The 18,394-nt window shown below is 41.9% G+C and overlaps 6 protein-coding genes across 9 annotated transcripts; 4 read left to right on the top strand and 2 right to left on the bottom strand.

The window, feature by feature from the left end:
• Positions 1 to 74: 74 nt before the first annotated feature.
• LOC135335010 (histone chaperone asf1-like) lies at positions 75 to 927 on the top strand. Its single transcript, XM_064530413.1, has 3 exons — positions 75 to 252; positions 327 to 619; positions 673 to 927. The coding sequence occupies exons 1-3, from the start codon at positions 144 to 146 to the stop codon at positions 733 to 735; spliced, it is 465 nt and encodes a 154-aa protein (XP_064386483.1). The 5' UTR covers positions 75 to 143; the 3' UTR covers positions 736 to 927.
• A 77-nt stretch (positions 928 to 1,004) lies between these two features.
• Positions 1,005 to 1,961, bottom strand: LOC135335011 (large ribosomal subunit protein mL55-like). Its single transcript, XM_064530414.1, has 4 exons — positions 1,852 to 1,961; positions 1,682 to 1,795; positions 1,451 to 1,570; positions 1,005 to 1,242 (listed from the first exon to the last, which is right to left on the bottom strand). The coding sequence occupies exons 1-4, from the start codon at positions 1,902 to 1,904 to the stop codon at positions 1,077 to 1,079; spliced, it is 453 nt and encodes a 150-aa protein (XP_064386484.1). The 5' UTR covers positions 1,905 to 1,961; the 3' UTR covers positions 1,005 to 1,076.
• Positions 1,962 to 1,986: 25 nt separating this feature from the next.
• On the top strand, positions 1,987 to 4,488 carry LOC135334954 (cystinosin-like). Its single transcript, XM_064530332.1, has 10 exons — positions 1,987 to 2,135; positions 2,253 to 2,337; positions 2,389 to 2,476; positions 2,541 to 2,659; positions 2,716 to 2,836; positions 2,891 to 3,016; positions 3,069 to 3,188; positions 3,358 to 3,528; positions 3,876 to 3,993; positions 4,170 to 4,488. Exons 1-10 carry the CDS (start codon positions 2,042 to 2,044, stop codon positions 4,403 to 4,405), a joined length of 1,278 nt encoding a protein of 425 aa, XP_064386402.1. The 5' UTR covers positions 1,987 to 2,041; the 3' UTR covers positions 4,406 to 4,488.
• Positions 4,489 to 5,971: 1,483 nt separating this feature from the next.
• Positions 5,972 to 8,381, top strand: LOC135334953 (cystinosin-like). 4 transcript variants are annotated; one of them, XM_064530328.1, is made up of 10 exons: positions 5,972 to 6,166; positions 6,237 to 6,321; positions 6,370 to 6,451; positions 6,752 to 6,870; positions 6,923 to 7,043; positions 7,095 to 7,220; positions 7,268 to 7,387; positions 7,635 to 7,805; positions 7,865 to 7,982; positions 8,064 to 8,381. In XM_064530328.1, exons 1-10 carry the CDS (start codon positions 6,061 to 6,063, stop codon positions 8,330 to 8,332), a joined length of 1,317 nt encoding a protein of 438 aa, XP_064386398.1. In that variant the 5' UTR covers positions 5,972 to 6,060; the 3' UTR covers positions 8,333 to 8,381. The 4 variants fall into 4 exon arrangements, with proteins under 4 accessions (XP_064386398.1, XP_064386399.1, XP_064386400.1 ...); XM_064530329.1 differs by having other exon boundaries at positions 6,035 to 6,176; XM_064530330.1 differs by having other exon boundaries at positions 6,052 to 6,192.
• Positions 8,382 to 8,468: 87 nt separating this feature from the next.
• On the top strand, positions 8,469 to 10,097 carry LOC135334952 (uncharacterized). Its single transcript, XM_064530327.1, has one exon. It carries the CDS (start codon positions 8,469 to 8,471, stop codon positions 9,933 to 9,935), a length of 1,467 nt encoding a protein of 488 aa, XP_064386397.1. The 3' UTR covers positions 9,936 to 10,097.
• A 750-nt stretch (positions 10,098 to 10,847) lies between these two features.
• On the bottom strand, positions 10,848 to 18,362 carry LOC135335260 (polypyrimidine tract-binding protein 2-like). The gene is made up of 21 exons (XM_064530691.1): positions 18,176 to 18,362; positions 17,273 to 17,300; positions 17,141 to 17,168; positions 16,956 to 17,005; positions 16,433 to 16,656; positions 16,100 to 16,154; positions 15,416 to 15,679; positions 15,168 to 15,219; positions 15,007 to 15,065; positions 14,815 to 14,915; positions 14,579 to 14,709; positions 14,439 to 14,468; positions 14,209 to 14,330; positions 13,951 to 13,984; positions 13,515 to 13,607; positions 12,391 to 12,488; positions 12,204 to 12,254; positions 12,041 to 12,108; positions 11,738 to 11,815; positions 11,552 to 11,615; positions 10,848 to 11,204 (listed from the first exon to the last, which is right to left on the bottom strand). The coding sequence occupies exons 2-21, from the start codon at positions 17,288 to 17,290 to the stop codon at positions 11,133 to 11,135; spliced, it is 1,692 nt and encodes a 563-aa protein (XP_064386761.1). The 5' UTR covers positions 17,291 to 17,300; positions 18,176 to 18,362; the 3' UTR covers positions 10,848 to 11,132.
• Between the last annotated feature and the right edge of the window lie 32 nt (positions 18,363 to 18,394).

Here is an 18,394-nt window from a genome sequence, read left to right as displayed (position 1 = left end):
CCCTTTACCAGAAAATGAAAAACTTTTTATGGTGTGTGCATCGACCTTTACCTAAAAATGTTAATGTTTTGTGTGTGGCGACCATTACCAGTGACAGTGTGTATGAAATTGCCGGGAGAAAGAAGGTGAATTGAAATGACGAGATGGCTAAAGTACAGATCACTAATGTCACTGTCCTGGACAACCCCACTGCTTTCTTGAATCCTTTTCAGTTTGAGATCACTTTTGAGTGCTTGGAAAATCTTGAAAAGGGTAGGTTCACCTCTGTATATCTAGCTAGCTAGCTCAAACTTTCATGCCTCTGTAACCGCCTTCTTTTTATTCAGATTTAGAGTGGAAGATAATCTACGTTGGCTCAGCCTCGAGTGAGACTTGTGATCAGACGCTTGACTCAGTATTCGTGGGACCTATACCAGCTGGGGTTCACAAGTTTGTGTTTCAGGCTGATGCTCCCAACACGGAGAAACTACCTTCTGATGATGTTGTGGGTGTAACCGTTGTATTGCTTACCTGTTCGTATTTATCTGCCGAGTTTGTACGAATTGGTTACTATGTCAACAACGAGTATGCTGACCCTGTATTATCTGAAAATCCCCCCTCTAAACCCATGTTCGAAAAGGTTTGTTTTACATCTGATTTTATCTGTGATTTTACAGCTCTATTTTCTTACAGCTTCAAAGAAACATTCTGGCAAGTAACCCGAGAGTAACTAAATTCAAGATCAACTGGGACTAATATTTAAACTCTTTTCTTTGTGTAGCTCTCCTCTCTCTCTCTCGTGTGATCACATTATTATATCTCTACGCATATATATACATGTCCACACCAGCTGCACTCACTTGTGTAATGGATGGCATGCTCTCTGTTAAGAGGCAGTTTTCATGACCTACTTATCTTCTGTTCGACAAAATCTGATTAATAGTTTGATATTCCCAAACATTACAAGGGCTAGCTTTATACTTCTGTAAGCTTAAGCATGCGTTCAGTACAACTTTTAAATGGAGTGAAGTGATTTTGCACATACAAGTACTGCACAAATAATTACAGAAATATAGCCAACGAGAAGTTCACTAAATCTAGAGCAGGTTCTTGTAGTGTTGCTGATCCCACTCATCGTCTTCAATCTCCTCCTCAACGTACACTCGTATCTTGGCGGCTTGTTTCACTCTCTCCCTCTCAGCTAGCTGCTCTGGAGTGAGAGTGGACAGGTCCAGTGGCAGGGTGACCATACGGTGGGGGTACCTGGTGAGCAGGGGGGCGATGACATCACTATGTCAGTACACCAATATCAATAGCGTTGAAATGCAGACTACTACTTTATCAACTGTACACAGAGAATTTTTTATACAGGAAAGTATAGGTAGAGATACTCGTTTTCAACGTAACAGTTCCATAAGTATTTATTTTAGTGGTTTGACCAGTAGCAAATGTTATACGCAGATGTCCTCACCTGTGACGTACGGTGTAGGTGGAGCCATCCTGATTCACCATAAGCAACTTGTACATCTTAGGAAATACCTTCCTCACGTTGGGAGTGGGGAGGGGCTTACCATCTGGGCCAATGCCAAGTCTACACAGGGGAGATAGATCTAGTAAAATGATAGAAAAAGTGTGCGGGGGAAATTTGTACGAAAGAATTAATCGAGCATATTGGTGAATTTAAGGTGTACAGTTGACTTACTTCTCTAGTCTTTTGGTGACTCTGTTGGAGAGGCTTCTTGCTGTACATTGTCCGGACCTTCCACACAACGGTTGCCCATGGCTCCTCGGTGAGATAACAGAAAGTGGTACACATCTGTGGTACAGCAAAGAGAGTAGATACGGTAATAATCTTCCCTTACATTAGCTTACCTTGGTAGGGCACGCCATTGCAGTGCTGTGATACTGTGGAGAAGTGTAGCCATTTCTTCATTTGGTGATGGAGGTCAAAGCTATATGCTCTGCAAACGAGCTACGCCCACACTACAGGTAGATCTACGTGTAAATTATCACAATCACATGACACTTTTTGCTTCTTGCAAGCTGTACTAAAAGCTTGAAGATGCTTAGCCAGGTAGACACAGGTGTTCTGCTACTCCTCCTGTGCTGTGTGCACGGAGCCTGGTCTCAAGGAAACTGTGTGGAGTACGCAAAAGGTAATTTTTAGTCATTTTAGTCTGGTCCTCCATAGATCTATAAATTACTGTAATTTATAGTATCTATGGGTCCTCTGAGCTGAGTATTTATACAAGCTGAACTGTACTTTGATATAGATGATGAATTGAACATCGTCTTGTGCATGAGCAGACCTGAAACAGTCCAGGTGAATGAGAACACCACCTTGGAGATATGGACAAAGTAACCGACACTTAAAATGTTCACCGACAATAATTATAATTATTTCGGCAGGTATAGCTACTTTGACAATTTCACGAATGCAACTGAAGTGACTCTGGAATTGACGTTTGCTCATGACATCGTTGATGGCCCCAGTAATGTAAGGATAGCTTTGTGCTCACCTCTGTACAGTCTAACTACCCCTCACACACACACACACACAGGTGACCCTCCGTGGTGGTAACAAGAGCACGGTGGTACTGTATGGGCTGGGGGCTGGACGCACTCTCGTCTCTCTCACCTGTCCCAACAACACTGACAACGATACCTGCCCTTTCTCAGAGTCAGTGGAATCAACCCTTATTGTATATACATTACTTTATACTGAACACCTTGTAGAGAATACCTTGCCCTGGTTGAGCGTGAGGTGGCCTTTGTACATTCTCTACCACTCAACATTATCATCGCCATCGTTGGCTGGATCTACTTTGCTGCATGGTCCGTCTCCTTTTACCCTCAGGTAAACCTGTTTTCACCTTGTTTAAATTTACTACTATACACTTCTCTCTATTAGATTATCCTCAACTTCCGCAGACGCAGTGTGGTAGGTCTCAACTTTGACTTCATAGCTCTGAACATCACTGGTTTCCTCTGCTACTCTGCATTCAACGTAGGCCTCTTCTGGATTACCCCAGTACAGGTAAGAGGGAGTACACTGTTTATTATTTGTTCATTATTATCGTTGCTCACAGCAAGACTACTTTCTCCGTCATCCTGCTGGAGTGAATCCAGTACAGATCAACGATGTTGTCTTTGCTCTGCACGCTGTGGCTGCTACCATATTCACCATCTTTCAGTGCCTCATCTTTGAAGTAAGACTATCTATTTGTGCTTTAACTATAACTACCTTGCTGGGCAGACCTCACATAATCCACTATTTGTAGAATTTCCTCCTTGTCTTTTTAACAAACCCTTGGCATGTAAACATCACGAGTACATACGTACCTTTTATCAATATCTTCTTCTGATTTTTCTTTCCAGCGAGGAGGTCAGAGGGTGTCCTACTCCGCTATGCTTCTGTTGACTGCCATGTGGTTGGTGATATTCATCAGCCTGTTTGTGTCAGTGGGGAACAAGCTGTCCTGGCTCGACTATCTCTATGTCCTCTCCTACGTCAAACTGGCCGTAACTCTCGTCAAATATGTGCCTCAGGTAATTTAGTTGTCTTCCTCACCTAAGAATGACTTGTATTTCTTTACACAATCCCAAGAAGGAAGTTTTCATAATAGTGGAAGTACCATATGAAGTGCCTCTGTGCAATGTGTGTGCATGTGGAGATAGTCTCAGTTCTGGGCTGGATAGCCAGGCCTCAGCTTACACTTGTCACTAAGAGCTAGTCATCTAGAGGATTGTATTTTTAAAGTGTGTGTGTGTTTGTAGTATCAGCACTGTACACCAAACTGGCTTTAGGTCAGGAGCATACGCAATACAATGTACATGTAAAAGCTTGACTAATTCCATAAAGTGTAGGATTCGAACAGTTATAATATCTTCTTTAGGCTTGGCTTAATTGCAAGCGCAAGAGCACTGAGGGGTGGAGCATTGGTAATGTGCTGCTGGACTTCACTGGAGGCAGTTTCAGTATTCTCCAGATGTTCCTTCTCTCCTACAACTATGGTGAGTGGGTGGGTAGTGGGTGGTGCATGTGGGTGAAACTGGCTCTGTGTTTTAATTTTAAAACAACTGGACTGGAGCTTTGAAATTGGCTCTGAATTGATGGTCACAATGATCTAATGTGTTGCTTCCTGCTTCCACACACACACACACACACACACACACACACGCCCCCTCAGATGATTGGCAGTCCATATTTGGCGACCCCACCAAGTTTGGATTGGGTGCGTTCTCAATCATCTTCGATATTCTCTTCATCAGTCAGCATTACATCATCTACCCTAAGAGAAAAAGAAATAAGAAGAAGCGATTGGAGTCTAATGGTTCAACTGAGGAAACTGCCCCTCTAATCCAGGACAAGATCAACAGCACACCTACAGAAACTAAGAAAGGACTAAAGAAATTTTTCGCATAAATATAATTATCGTAATTATTAACTTAATATTTTGTCATTTTTATACAGTATGCTGTTTTATGGTATACCTATTATTTTTGTTGTCCCGGAGCAATTTTTGAGTGGGGCTGAAGTCATAGCTAATCTGCCTGTAAGTGGATGATGTTTAAATAATAATAATAAGGTTTTACAGCAATTAAGGTTACAGTTACACATGCAGTTAAAGACTGACAAAAAATAGTAGCTGCTGAAGGCAAGCCTAAAATTAAATTAAAGGTTGCATGCCAAAGAATATTATAGTCTTTACGAGATACTGGGAACTGGAATGGCAGAGCATTTGTGACACGGACATAATTACCAGGTCGTAGATTTGATGATTCACCTCAAGCTATACAATACCATCCTCAATAATCGTCACTCCTTTAAGACCAGACTTATAGTTATAATAGTATCAGATGCAAATAAAACTGTTCAAGTGTTAGAGCTAACAGTTCCAAACAATACACCAGATAATATAAAACAGGCTAGAGAAAGATATCAGAGTACCTAAGTCTCTTTGAAGATATTTCAAATAGTGGTTGGTCAGTAACATACAATACTGTTGAAATTGGTCACTATAGGTCACTACCAACTAGAAACAATAAAAACAATTATACAAACAGTGATCATGAAAAATAGATCAGCAACTTCTAAAGCTAGAGAAATTTTGCTATATAACTGCTTAGTAAAACTGCAATGTTATCTCAAGATCAATATTAGCTCATAAATGTCTGCTATGGAATGAACACATAAACTCATTATTTTGCGTACATGTAATAAGTTAGTATCTTATTAATTTTTGTTTAGACCTTGCCATAATTATCATAAACATACATTGCAAAACCAGACAATACTTTCATTGCTTGTAACATAATTATGATATAATTATTTCGATATTTCCCCCCCTAATCTCACGAGATTGCAAATGTTATACATGTATATAGTCTGCCCACATAATTTATGGCAAATCATCTTCTTGTTATCCTCTAAGCTTAGCAACTCTAATTATTTATGTCTCAAGATCAGTTGTTTAGCTCCAGTTCATCTAATTCACAAAATCACAAATGATGCAGACCATCTACCTTAGATCAAATCTTGTTTGTGTTTGTGTCTACTGGATACTTGGTGTCTACTAATACTGGTATGCCTGAGTGGTGTTAGAATTATTTACATAACTGAATGTTGCATGAATATTTAGCATAAAAAAACTACTGGCCAGTAGCAACTAAGGAACTACTACCACTGTAGTAGGGCTGCTGACTTTCAAATGAAAGACAGTAGGGCTGCCACCTAATGAAATGCACCAGGGCTGCCACCTAATGAAAGGTAGTAGGGCTGCCACCTAATGAAAGGCAACCAGGGCTTCCACCTAATGAAAGGTAGTAGGGCTGCCACCTAATGAAAGGCACCAGGGCTCCTAGACTGGCGGCGACAGCCTCTCGCGCTGTCACCGCCAGTCTACAGGGCTCCTGCTGACTATCACAATGAAAGACAGTAGGAAGTGAATGACCAGTTTCCCGACCACCCACTACAGCTCCGGAGCCCCGGTTTATAACACACGCTACATGGGTGAACTGCAATGAAACAGGATGTATAAACAATGTCTATAGTGGAATAATTTTAAGGCTGGATACTAGATGTCTAGAGTCATCTTCTTCAGTGCTCTAGTGACCCTGTGCTGTGTGATAGGAGGAGTGCAGTCACAGTCTAGAGAGTGTGTTGTTCAGAGCAGCCAGAAAGACAGTGAGCTAGAGTAGGCCTATACCCAGGTACCTGGAAAAAAGTGTCTGATACCGACTTATTCTTCTTTCAGGGGTAGACCCAGGCATTGTCTTGTGCATGAGCAGACCTGACGCAGTCGAGATCGGTCAAAATACCACCCTGGAGATATGGACAAAGTAAAAATGGGTCATCTAAATAGTTTCCATTACTCATTATTTTTATAGGCGCAGTGATAACTACACCAGTAGCCCGTTGACTCTGGTTGTGAGCTACAAGCAAGAGGGTATCGTTGATGGACCTGATTCAGTGAGTACCTGTAACCACTAGAGTGGGGGGAAATGGGGAAAGAGTGGCCCCCTGTCTTTACACTATTCCAACTTCTTTCCCACTGAAACCACTATACAAGTTTACTGTTATCATTTGATGTGTGGTATCTTGTTCTCCTCAGTAGTGCTATTATAAGTCTCCCCCCTCTCACACACACACACGCACGCACACAGGCATGGCCCCAGTAATGTAAGGATAGCTTTGTGCTCGCCTCTGTACAGTCTAACTACCCCTCACACACACACACACACACACACACACACACACACACACACACAGGTGACCCTCCATGGTGGTAACAAGAGCACGGTGGTACTGTATGGGTCGGGGGCTGGACGCACTCTCGTCTCTCTCTCCTGTCCCAACAACACTGACAACGATACCTGCCCTTTCTCAGAGTCAGTGGAATCAGCTCTTCTATAATAGTGTTATTAAACTACTTCTTTACAGAGGCTATTTGGGAGGGGCCCAGCGTGAGGTAGTCATAGCACATTCTCTACCACTTAATATTATCATCGCCATCGTTGGCTGGATCTACTTTGCCGTATGGACAATATCTTACTATCCTCAGGTAAGGTGTATGTACAGCGTTTCAAATTTATTATACTTTTCTCTCTATTAGATTATCCTCAACTTCCGCAGACGCAGTGTGGTAGGTCTCAACTTTGACTTCCTAGCTCTGAACATCACTGGTTTCCTCTGCTACTCTGCATTCAACGTAGGCCTTTTCTGGATCACCCCAGTACAGGTAAGAGGGAGTGCACTATTTTTGTTCATTATTATCGTTGCTCACAGCAAGAATATTTTCTCCGTCATCCTGCTGGAGTGAATCCAGTACAGATCAACGATGTTGTCTTTGCTCTGCACGCTGTGGCTGCTACTTCCTTTGAAATATTCCAGTGTATAATCTTCAAGGTATGGAAGATTTAATAGTTTTACATTCCATCGCAATTAGCCAGTACATAACAGTAACAGTTTAAACATACAGCCTTAGCAACTGCTTAATTGTTGATCATGCATGTATAACCTTGTTCAGTGCAGGTCTCTTGTAACTTTACGACTTATTGACATTTGTTAGCCCTTGCTAGCTAGCTCAATATAATTATAGCCGTGTATATACTCTGAAAGGTGGTGTACTCTGAAAGTTCTTTTTTCTTTCCAGCGAGGAGGTCAGAGAGTGTCTTATTCAGGATTACTAATAGTGGCTGCCATGTGGTTGGGGATATTCATCAGCCTGTTTGTATCAGTAGGGCACAAGCTGTCCTGGCTCAACTATCTCTACGTCCTCTCCTACGTCAAACTGGCCGTAACCGTCCTTAAATACTTCCCTCAGGTAACAAGTACTTGAGAGACCTAAGTGTCTGTATTAATATTATGCTTTCTTGATTGCAGTTGTGGCTCAATTGCAAGCGTAAGAGCACTGAGGGATGGAGCATCAGTGCTGTGCTGCTGGACTTCTCTGGAGGAGTCTTCAGTGTACTGCAAATGTTCCTGCTCTCCTACAATTATAGTGAGCTATTGTATATAATTATATGCCACACCCACACACACGCACACACACACACACACACACACACACACCCTCCCCCAGATGACTGGCCCTCCATATTTGGCGACCCCACCAAGTTTGGATTGGGTGCATTCTCAATACTTGTCAACATTCTCTTCATCAGCCAGCATTACATCATCTACCCCAAGAGAAAGAGAAAGAAGAAATACGAAAAGATTGAAACGTCGTCTACTATCTCGCAAGATGAGTACACTCCACTTCTTACAGATACAGACGAGACTATCAAGACAACAATCAATGGAACTACTGATAAAAAAAGACGTAGAACATTGTTGAAATATTTTGCTTAGTCTAATTTTTTGTATGGAATTTGGTGGATTATTTCTCGAGGGCGTTCTATTTCCACACAAAGCCACATGGCAAACAAAGAGAAATTAGTCTATTCTGATCTGATCTTCGTAGTATAAAGCTAAACTAAGAACTGCAATGGCTGATACACTACTCGGAAAGTTGAAACTAAAAGTGATTGTACTGGTATCGATTGTGATGCTAGTGATTTTGTGTCTATTGGTTTTCTCCAAGAGAAATGTGTTGAGCTTTCCAATGATGATGGAAAGAAAAGAAGCGAATAATTTAATCTCAATAAGGACGAATACTGATCATGACAGTACTGCTCAGACGTCACCGAAAGCTAGTGGTTATATTGTAACGATGTCGTATAATAGTCAGATGACACGAGCAATACGTAACCTCATGGGTCAGCAGTGCTGGGCTAGGAGCATGGTGGGTCTCTCTTTATCCATCGCCGAACCATTCTCATCGGAATCAAAGCTCGTTCATTATCGACGATTTTGGGACGGACTAAAAAAGAAAAATCTCCACAATGCGGTCCTTTTTGGAGAATATTTTGATCTGGATTTCTACAATAAAGTGTCTCTAAGGGAAAATAGCACCGGGTTAACGAAGTGGAGTGATTTTCTTGCTGATAATAAAACACCTCGGAAACTAGTAGCCGTTACTCTTCCCTCAGGGCGATGTGAGTTTGGGTCAAGAAAAGAACAAAATATGGAAAAACAGGCACCACCGTGTTTTTATGGGAAGAACTATAACGAACTAATTTTAGGCCTCAAAGATCGCCTTAGTCTTGTGTCAATCAAGAAAGTGTGTCTGGATTGTACTCAACTGGACCATAAACTGAGTTTGGATGAACTTCGAAACATGATATTTGGGAGCGATCTTGACACGTCTAAATATATTATACTGATGAACACATGGAGAAACTTTGCGTTCACTCAGAGCTGGTTAGAAGTCCCGGACTACTGTAAAATATCGGAGAGCCCACAATCTTCAAAGAGATTGATATCGAGTCAATCAGTGGCTAGTCACAGCAAGTTGTACAAGGAGAAAATCATTCGAAAGAAACGAGTAGTGGCTGTCATGTTTAGAATTGAACGATTTCTAACGCTCAAAGTTCTCAATAAATCCAGCGAATCTTTAAAGTCTTGCATCGAGAAAACTCTCCAGATTCACAATCAACTGATGCGTAAAGGCTCCCCTGAAAAAAGCGGTACTTTTATCACCCTCGATGTCGGAAGATTTGGTAGTAAGCTAATGAAAGACAATGAAACTGTTTCGAAATATGGACAAGACTCTCTGGAATCAATCAACAAATCAGTGCAAGAAATGATCAATAAAATTTATGAAGGACAGTTTAAATCCATGGAACAATATGAAGACTCTTTTGTTGACATCACAGGTGGTATAACGGAGAGGGGATATATATCAATGGTGCAGAGGAGCATAGCAACGGAGGCGGACTGTTTGATTGTAATGGGTGGTGGTTCCTATCAGCAAGTGGCCATATCTCAATATCTTGCCAACCATCCCTCAGATCAGTACTGCATACAAGCCGTGTGTGTAGCAGACAATGTTAGAACAATGTTACCTTCTTAACTATAATAATACAATATTTTTAATTGATCATTTTTCACCTTAATTGATTGTCACCTTATTATAATTCTTTTGTGCAGTCACATTCATTTTATCATCTGTTATAAAACATGACGTATTATATGTGTATGTTCACTACATTTTCAAATGAGGTTGTTATCTAACTATGATGCATTATTGACACAATAGAAACCTTACAATACCACCAGCACAGATGTTGTAGGTCAGATCAGACCAGAGCTCCTAGGCCTAGCTAGCTCTGAATGTGGTCAGATCACACAATTAACCTGGCTCTGAATGTGGTCAGATCACACAATTAACCTGGCTCTGAATGTGGTCAGATCACACAATTAACCTGGCTCTGAATGTGGTCAGATCACACAATTAACCTGGCTCTGAATGTGGTCAGATCACACAATTAACCTGGCTCTGAATGTGGTCAGATCACACAATTAACCTGGCTCTGAATGTGGTCAGATCACACAATTAACCTGGCTCTGAATGTGGTCAGATCACACAATTAACCTGGCTCTGAATGTGGTCAGATCACACAATTAACCTGGCTCTGAATGTGGTCAGATCACACAATTAACCTAGCTCTCCTGAATGTGGTCAGATCACACAATTAACCTAGCTCTCCTGAATGTGGTCAGATCACACAATTAACCTGGCTCTTCTGAACGTGTGGTTGATGCACGACAGTTAGTGCACACATGCATGCAGCTACATAACTATCTTCCAAACATCTGGAAGCTAGTTTATATTATTGTCCACTACATCAGAATTTGTGGCAGTAATATAAACCTCTGAGGACGAGGGCGAAGCCCCGAGGCCAAAGACAGTTTACATAACTAAGATTCTAGAAGCCCGCACATGCTCCAATGCATGCATACTCCAAACACTTTTCATGTTGACTGCTGGGACAAAGAGATTGTAGAACAACGTTATGAGCTGCACACACAAGATAGGTTGTACAAAAAAGTTTGTAGAAATAGAATACTAAAACTAAAGTGTAACAGATTTACACAGCGAGGCTGAAAATAAATAATCTATCTGGCATCAGAGTCTATAGGGAAAAGAAGTATAACCGAGCTATAAATCAAAACAATAATTCACTAGAAAGTTTGAGTATATTCTGGCGGTAGATAAGTAGACAAGATATAGACTAGAGGCACACACACACACACGATGATGATTTTGCTAGGAGATGGGATTCTTGGAGAAGGACACTCGTAGATGGTTAGTCTCACTGATCTTGTAGTTGTGCATCGTCTGTGGGGGAGGGAGGTGGGGGGTAAATGGTGGGAGGGAGGTGGGGGGTAAATGGTGGGAGGGAGGTGGGGGGTAAATGGTGGGAGGGAGGTGGGGGGTAAATGGTGAGAGGGAGGTGGGGGGTAAATGGTGGCCATAACCAGCTATATACACACTGAAAGAACTCAAGCAGTAAGTGTACTGGTGGTCAGCCTCCTTGGGGCAGACCATAATCAATCAAGAGGCTAAACACAGGACACCACATACATGTACATGTAGAGACCTTCCCCTAAGACTATAAGATTGTATGCCAATCTTAAAAAATCACACTATATTATTATTACACAGCAATTACTAATATTACTTACAATTAGAGCACTTATCGCTTCTTCTGTTGAACCCAACTCAGTTAGTGCCATCTTGTGGTCGTTTCTGGAGACGACAACATAATCACCCACACCCACCCACCCACACACACACACACACACACACACACACCCACATCCACACCCACACACACACCCACACACACACAAAGGTACACATTCACTTACTGGAAGAACCGGAACTTCTTGACTACTCCTCCAGTTTGAGTGAACAAGGTAGTGATGAGTTCCTCACCAACGCCATCACTACACACCAATACAGACCATTAACACAGTGTGTGTACTATTGTAAAGATGAAGAGCGTATAAAGAGAAGAGGGCATGCAACTACAATCTAAATGGACGGGGGCATATGTAAAAGAATTTATTGCACGTGCACTTTATACTCCAGACTAGCCTCGTTTTTACTCTATTCCCTAGTGGGCGGCTGGTTAAATATAGCATATCCTTGGTATAATGTAGTGGACGTACGGTATGTTGGAGAGATGAAGGGTGGGGCTGGGTGGGAAGATGTTCTGATAGTTCTTCGAGCCTGGTTTCTGGGGGACAAAAATATGCAGTCAAATCAATCAAAGTAGAGCTGTATTGTAAACTAGCCAACATGATCAGTATGTGTACAGTATCATAGACTTACTTTGAATCTGTGCAAGGGAGAATTTGTGTAGTCTTCAGTTAGACCATCCTCCTGTATGATAATGTAAGCATTGTGAAAGCATAACCTCAACACTGAGATGACAACACACACTATCCCTGGAGCTGTGACATCATGCACGGGGGAGTACAGTATTTATGGAGAGTGCAGTTCTTAGTACATGGCTTACATTGCTGCCAGCCTGGGGCATCTGCACTTGAGGGTGTTTAGACAAGGTAACGTGAATGCTCTTCCCATATAAGTCCACACCATTCAAGTTGGCTATGGCTGGAGTGGGGATCACATGAGGGAATTATATAGAAGATTCGTGTAGGTACAAATTACCAGTCAGAGTAAAATGTACTTGAAACAAAGCTTGTACAAAAACACAACACAACTGTATGTCGGTACTATCTGTCTTAGGGGCTATGAGAGGCAGGCAGTGGCTTAGGGAATGTTTTGAGAGGTACTTACAAAGCTACAGAACACAACACAGCTGCATTGCTACTGTACATTGTATCTGTCTTAGACTGTGAGGGCACAGTGCCCTAGGGACTTTAGACTATAATTATGTGACACAGTACACTACTTAGTTACACAGCTCTAGAGATAGAATAGGGACAACAAGACTTTGTATCCCTCTAGCAACTTAATTTTTTCATTTACAAGTGATGCCTACCAGAAAGGGGCATTGTATCCAAGGGCTTGGAGAGTTCCACATTTGCTTTTAACAGCCATAAAACTTGTTTGGGCTGGCAACACAGATATTTTCCAAACTAAGTTAGATGTTTTGACTTCTGCCTCTCCTTTACCTATTATGATCATGCAAACTAAGTAAAGAAAGTGGTTCGGCCAGTGTCCCGACCTTGCGCACAAGCTAGAGTCCTAGCCAGTAACCGGGGTCACAGTTAAGCTTGAGTCCAAGCCAGTGCACCAATACAGCCATGTTACCGAGAACTTCAGAAACGAAAGAAATAGGTGTTGCGCACGCCGGAGTCCCGACCACCTACCTCCCGCTCCGAAGCCTCAGTAATAGCACACACGCGAATGTGGCCGACTGCAACAGAAGTTACATAACTTAAAGAGTGGATCTAACAAGTGGGTGGAGCCATCCAAATAGTCTCTTAAAGGCCACCACTATGCATCAGGCAACTTTCAAGCAATCTGTTGCCTACAACTAAAAATTGCTTGAAAGTTGCCTGGTGTATGTATGGTGGCCTCTTTCACTGGCCTCCCCTGAAGAGAAGTGCGGCCTGGGATCGAGGCTAGGTGCATGGTGGCCTTTAGGGAGTGTCTTGAGAGGTATGTGCTCACCAGTTTGTGAGTGCTGAGGTTCCTTGAACTGGACTAGAGCAGAGTCTCTCTTGTTGTAGAGTATCTTCACTCTCACCACGTCTCCATACACACCTGTACAATCATATCCAATCATGGCAAACTCTCTACATGTTAAGTTTTAGTTTAATAAGTCTTTTATTGAGGCTCAAGGGCAATCAATAATTATTATACATTTCCGAAATGCTCTAACAGGACCTGCACATGTAGTCTAAACACATTAGTGGTCTATTAACCCGTGAACACAGGCACTTAGAGAGAAATTATAGAGGGTGTCATATAAGTATTGATACATAAGAACCACACTGCACACACACACACACACACACCACACACACACACACACACTTTCTCCACACACACACACACACACACACCACACACACACAGACAAGAGTGTGGAGTTGGTAGGACGTACCAAAGAGAATGAACAGGGCATGAGCAGTAATCATCTTCACACAGAGGGACAGAGGACAGAGTACAGAGGTCAAGATCCAGTGGAGGGAGGAGAAAAGAAAGAAAAGAAGAGAGCAGAGTAGGTCAATAGATGAAATAATTTGGAAGTACATGTATAAACACAAAGCCTTTCAAAAAATTCTAATTAGATGGTGTACTGCACAGTACAATGTAAGCTGAGTACTAGTGTGCGTGTGTGTGGGTGTGTGGTGTGCCTTACATGTTCGTTGAGATTGGAAACGAGAACAACGCATCCTCCAGGCATCATCATACCGTGAGCCCCACCCATCACCGGGGGAACAGTTGTCAGGGCAACAAGAGCCGCCTTCAGGTTAGCAAGAGCTGGGAGAGGGAAAATCACAAAATTAATAATCGCTGTACACAAAAATTAATATCAAATTTGCAAATGAATTTTTAAAACATACACTATTCATGCACACATGCACTCACCTGGGTTTTGCAGGAGGGATGGTGGAATACCTACATGAGAAAAAAGTCTCAACTACAAATTTATACGCATTGCTCTATAATTATAAGAATTATAATTATAACTGAATGCCTGCATGGTAATGTGTGCTTGGTGGGGGTACCTGCTAGGGCAGTAGCCAGGTCTGGCACTCTGTTGTGCACTGGTGGCCCGGGTGAGAGACCGTGCATCCCTCCATGCATCTCAGCACCCTCCATACCAGGCCCATTGCTCAGGTCTGGGCGAGTGTAGTCTCTGTACGGGGGGAGGGTGGTGGGTTGGAATGTATGTTCAATACATGAAACATAAGTAACATGTACAAGCACACACAGTAGGGTATGGTTATCAAGAAAGAATTACCTTGATTTCTCGTTGTTGTATTTGACAGTCAGAGAGCTAAGTTTAGAGAGGTCTATATGCAAAGTGCAGCAGCCATTGTAGATATTCTGACCATCCAATGCCTATAGGGAGATTGAGAATACAATGAAATCACTGATATTGTACAATATTGGAGTACCGCAATAGAGGCAAACAATGGTGACAATGGCTCACTGATTTGGCAGTAGCAGCAGTCATGGTGTCAGGATATTGTATCAGAGCATGGAATTGACCTGCACAGGATGGACACAGTGTGTAGGACAAGGTTATTAGGACACGGTTATTAGGACAAGGTTAGTGTAGGAGATTAGTAGGAGGGGTGAGCCAAGACTTACCATTTTTTAGGAAGGTCACTATCTTGAGAATGTTGCCATACTTTGAAAATATCTGTTGTACAGGGCAAAATTAAACGAGTATGAATTCCGTATAATACACAACATTCAGGTAGTCATTGCTAAAGTTACAAGCTACAGGACATTGAGGCACACACACAATCACCTTTTGTTCATAACCTATTGTACAAACTATTATAGCATCTACTGTATTATACATGTAATTATTAGTCTCCTCTCCACACTCTCACCTGATGCAGGACGTCGATGGTGATTGGGTAGAGCATATTCTCAATGATGACTCTGAGTACTGAGTTGGGTATGCCTTGTTGAGGGTCCATGCCAACACCCTGACCCAGACCAACACCACCTTGACCCATACCACCACCTTGACCCAGACCAACACCTTGACCTAGACCCATGCCACCACCTTGACTCATACTAGAGGGGGAAGCACCTCCAGCCATGACAGGGGACACACAACCACCACCAATCATCTGAGGCACTGGTACAGGCTGCAGGGAGGGACAATGAATACACTGTAAAAAATATAAGTGTCACATAATAATTATTGTAGTGAAAAAATGTCCTATAAACGACATTTTAGTGTGCTCAGTCACACTTCATTTTTTACAGTGTACAGTGCAGTAATATTCATAGAGTATTTACAGAATATCCATACACGTACAGCAGGTGTTGTATGTATGTGTGTTAGTGGAATCATTGCATACTCTGCTATGGAGATTAGCAAACAAAGTCATTAATAAGAATTATTATCGAGGCAACTTTCATTAATATTAAACGTCAATTTTGCAATATCTAGTGACAATTTCAAAGTTGAATGGATACACGTATGTACAAGTAGGGTTCTTAAATAGAACGACTGTTTTTAAAAGTACACTGTATGAGGGGAGTATTGTTATTGTTGTGATCACCTGTTGTGTCTTGAGCTCTTGATGTTTGGAGTATTGCAGGAACACATTCCTGTCCCTACACAGTCACATGATAACAGTAGGGTCACATGACAAGTTACGTATGAAGCAAAAAAACAAAACTGTACAATACGGTGAAACTTGTCTACCCTGTAAAGCAGGCCACCCTCTATAATACAGCCAGGTTAATAGGCCCCAAAGTTTTCATAGCATGTGTTTGGGGTCATTGGTCTGCCCAATGGTGACCACTATAGACTAGGTTTCCATATTCATTATTATTGCAAATCGATATTAAACTCAGAGACACACATACTAGGCACAGAAACCAATCCTCACCTGATTGTAGCAGGGTTGTTGGAATAGTAACTCAACATAGCTGCTGCAGTATTGCTGTCAACCATCTCTAGGAAGGCCTGGTTCTTAGCCCTCAACAGTAGCACGTTGGTCACACTCCCAAACTGAAGTCCAAAGGCAATCAAGTCCCTCTCTGACACATTGTCAGGGAGGTTGCGAATGTGCAAGACTTTGGACACGCCAAGCAGAACCTCTTCCATACGTGGCTATGAGAGATAGAAGTAATACGGTTATAGTGGTACCTCTTAATGGCCACACCATGAAGGAAGGCTAAGCTGTGATTTAAAAGGCCAGGTCCCAACTGTGTACAAACAACCCATCAACAAAGATCACCTCTGCATACGACAACTATACTTTTCTCCCCAAATAATTTTATTGTAAATAACACTATCTTTACATACAACACACACGGGACATTGTAGCAAGGTACACACGCAGTGTTAAAACTAACAGAAGCTCCCTACATGCATTGCAAGCATTGTACATGTGCACACAAAGAGCTAACCTTCTTAGCAGCAGAATCAAGTTCCTTAGGGTTTACGAAAGTAACTGGTTCTGCATACATGTAGGAAACAGATCTCAATGGCAACACAACACAGCTATCATATCAGCTAGGTAATAATACCATATCAGGTAATGTACACTCATAGGGATACAGCAATATGACAATAATAATAAATGTACATGTACCTCCGTTAGAAATGTCGTCTCGAAACCGCTATATACGGGGGGAACAAAAGGGCATGATAATCATCCTGCTTTGTGTCAGTATTATAATTAATATACAATAGTCTATTCCTAGGGGGCATGATGAGTACATACCTTGTCACCTTGAGACATAACCTTGCACCTATAGGGGAACAAGTTATATACTGACAAATGGTTATAATACTGACAGTGTGGCAAGGAACATGCTGTCTTAGACCAGCAGTATTAGCACTGTGAGGGTCACACACAACCACAGGTAGGCCGATAACAATCAACTGACATGCACAATTCTTGTTAATGTACTGGCTACAAAAAAAAGCATTTTACAGGTATTGGACGGACACATTGTGTGCAAGTGTGGCCCCCACAACTACTCAATACAGTATCAACATGCATTGCGTGCCAGTGTGGCTCCCACAACTAATTTATACAGTGTCAACCATTGAGTGGTAACAGAGATGTATGGAGTGGAATTCATGTCGTATGAAGTAAACCAAATACCTCACCCAAATACCTGATACAATATAGCGATATCATAATGCCATTAGCTGGTCTATGGAAACTATTCATCTCGTGACAATGGCTGCATGGGAGCATGCTAATACACTGCATACCAATAATGAGTGGAGTGGGTCCTTTTTTGGACAATGCTCAATATTTTGACCACAACATTAAACCGACATTGTTCTAAAGGGATGTAATGTGGGAACATAATAAGTACTGACCTTATGTTCGAATGGTTACACATACTTTATAAACCAGTCGTAAGTACATGTAGTACACTAGCTTGTAGTTGTTGTGTATAAACAAAAAGATAAAGTTATGTACAAGTTCGTGGCAGATATCTGCTTACGTACTTACTTACGCTCCACTCATAAAGATCAGACCAGAAGTCTATGTATATATACTCTATATCAATGTAGCTAGTATCCAGTAGCTAGTTTAATACTCAATGTATCCAGTAGCTAGTTTAATACTCAATGTAAGACAATGCTATCCCATTATAAAATAACTTACCTAGGCTATGTCTGTGTCTTCCTGCCCTCTGAACTCAGTTCTCCCAGCTCTAGTTCAGTTCATAGAGAGAGCTCCTTAGCCTACAGAGTCGGCGAGGAGAGCGTATCAGCTGGGAGAGTGAGGTCAACACCCAACTGTGCAGACAGGATGAAGAGGTTACCATAGAGGAAGTATTACATGTATGCTAACACAACGACCACGCCCCTGAGTGTTCTAATT

Source organism: Halichondria panicea, chromosome 4, assembly GCF_963675165.1.
Source record: "Halichondria panicea chromosome 4, odHalPani1.1, whole genome shotgun sequence".
NCBI classification, from domain to species: domain Eukaryota; kingdom Metazoa; phylum Porifera; class Demospongiae; order Suberitida; family Halichondriidae; genus Halichondria; species Halichondria panicea.
Note: the sequence above shows the minus strand (reverse complement) of the source record. Positions and strands in the feature narration are given on the sequence as shown.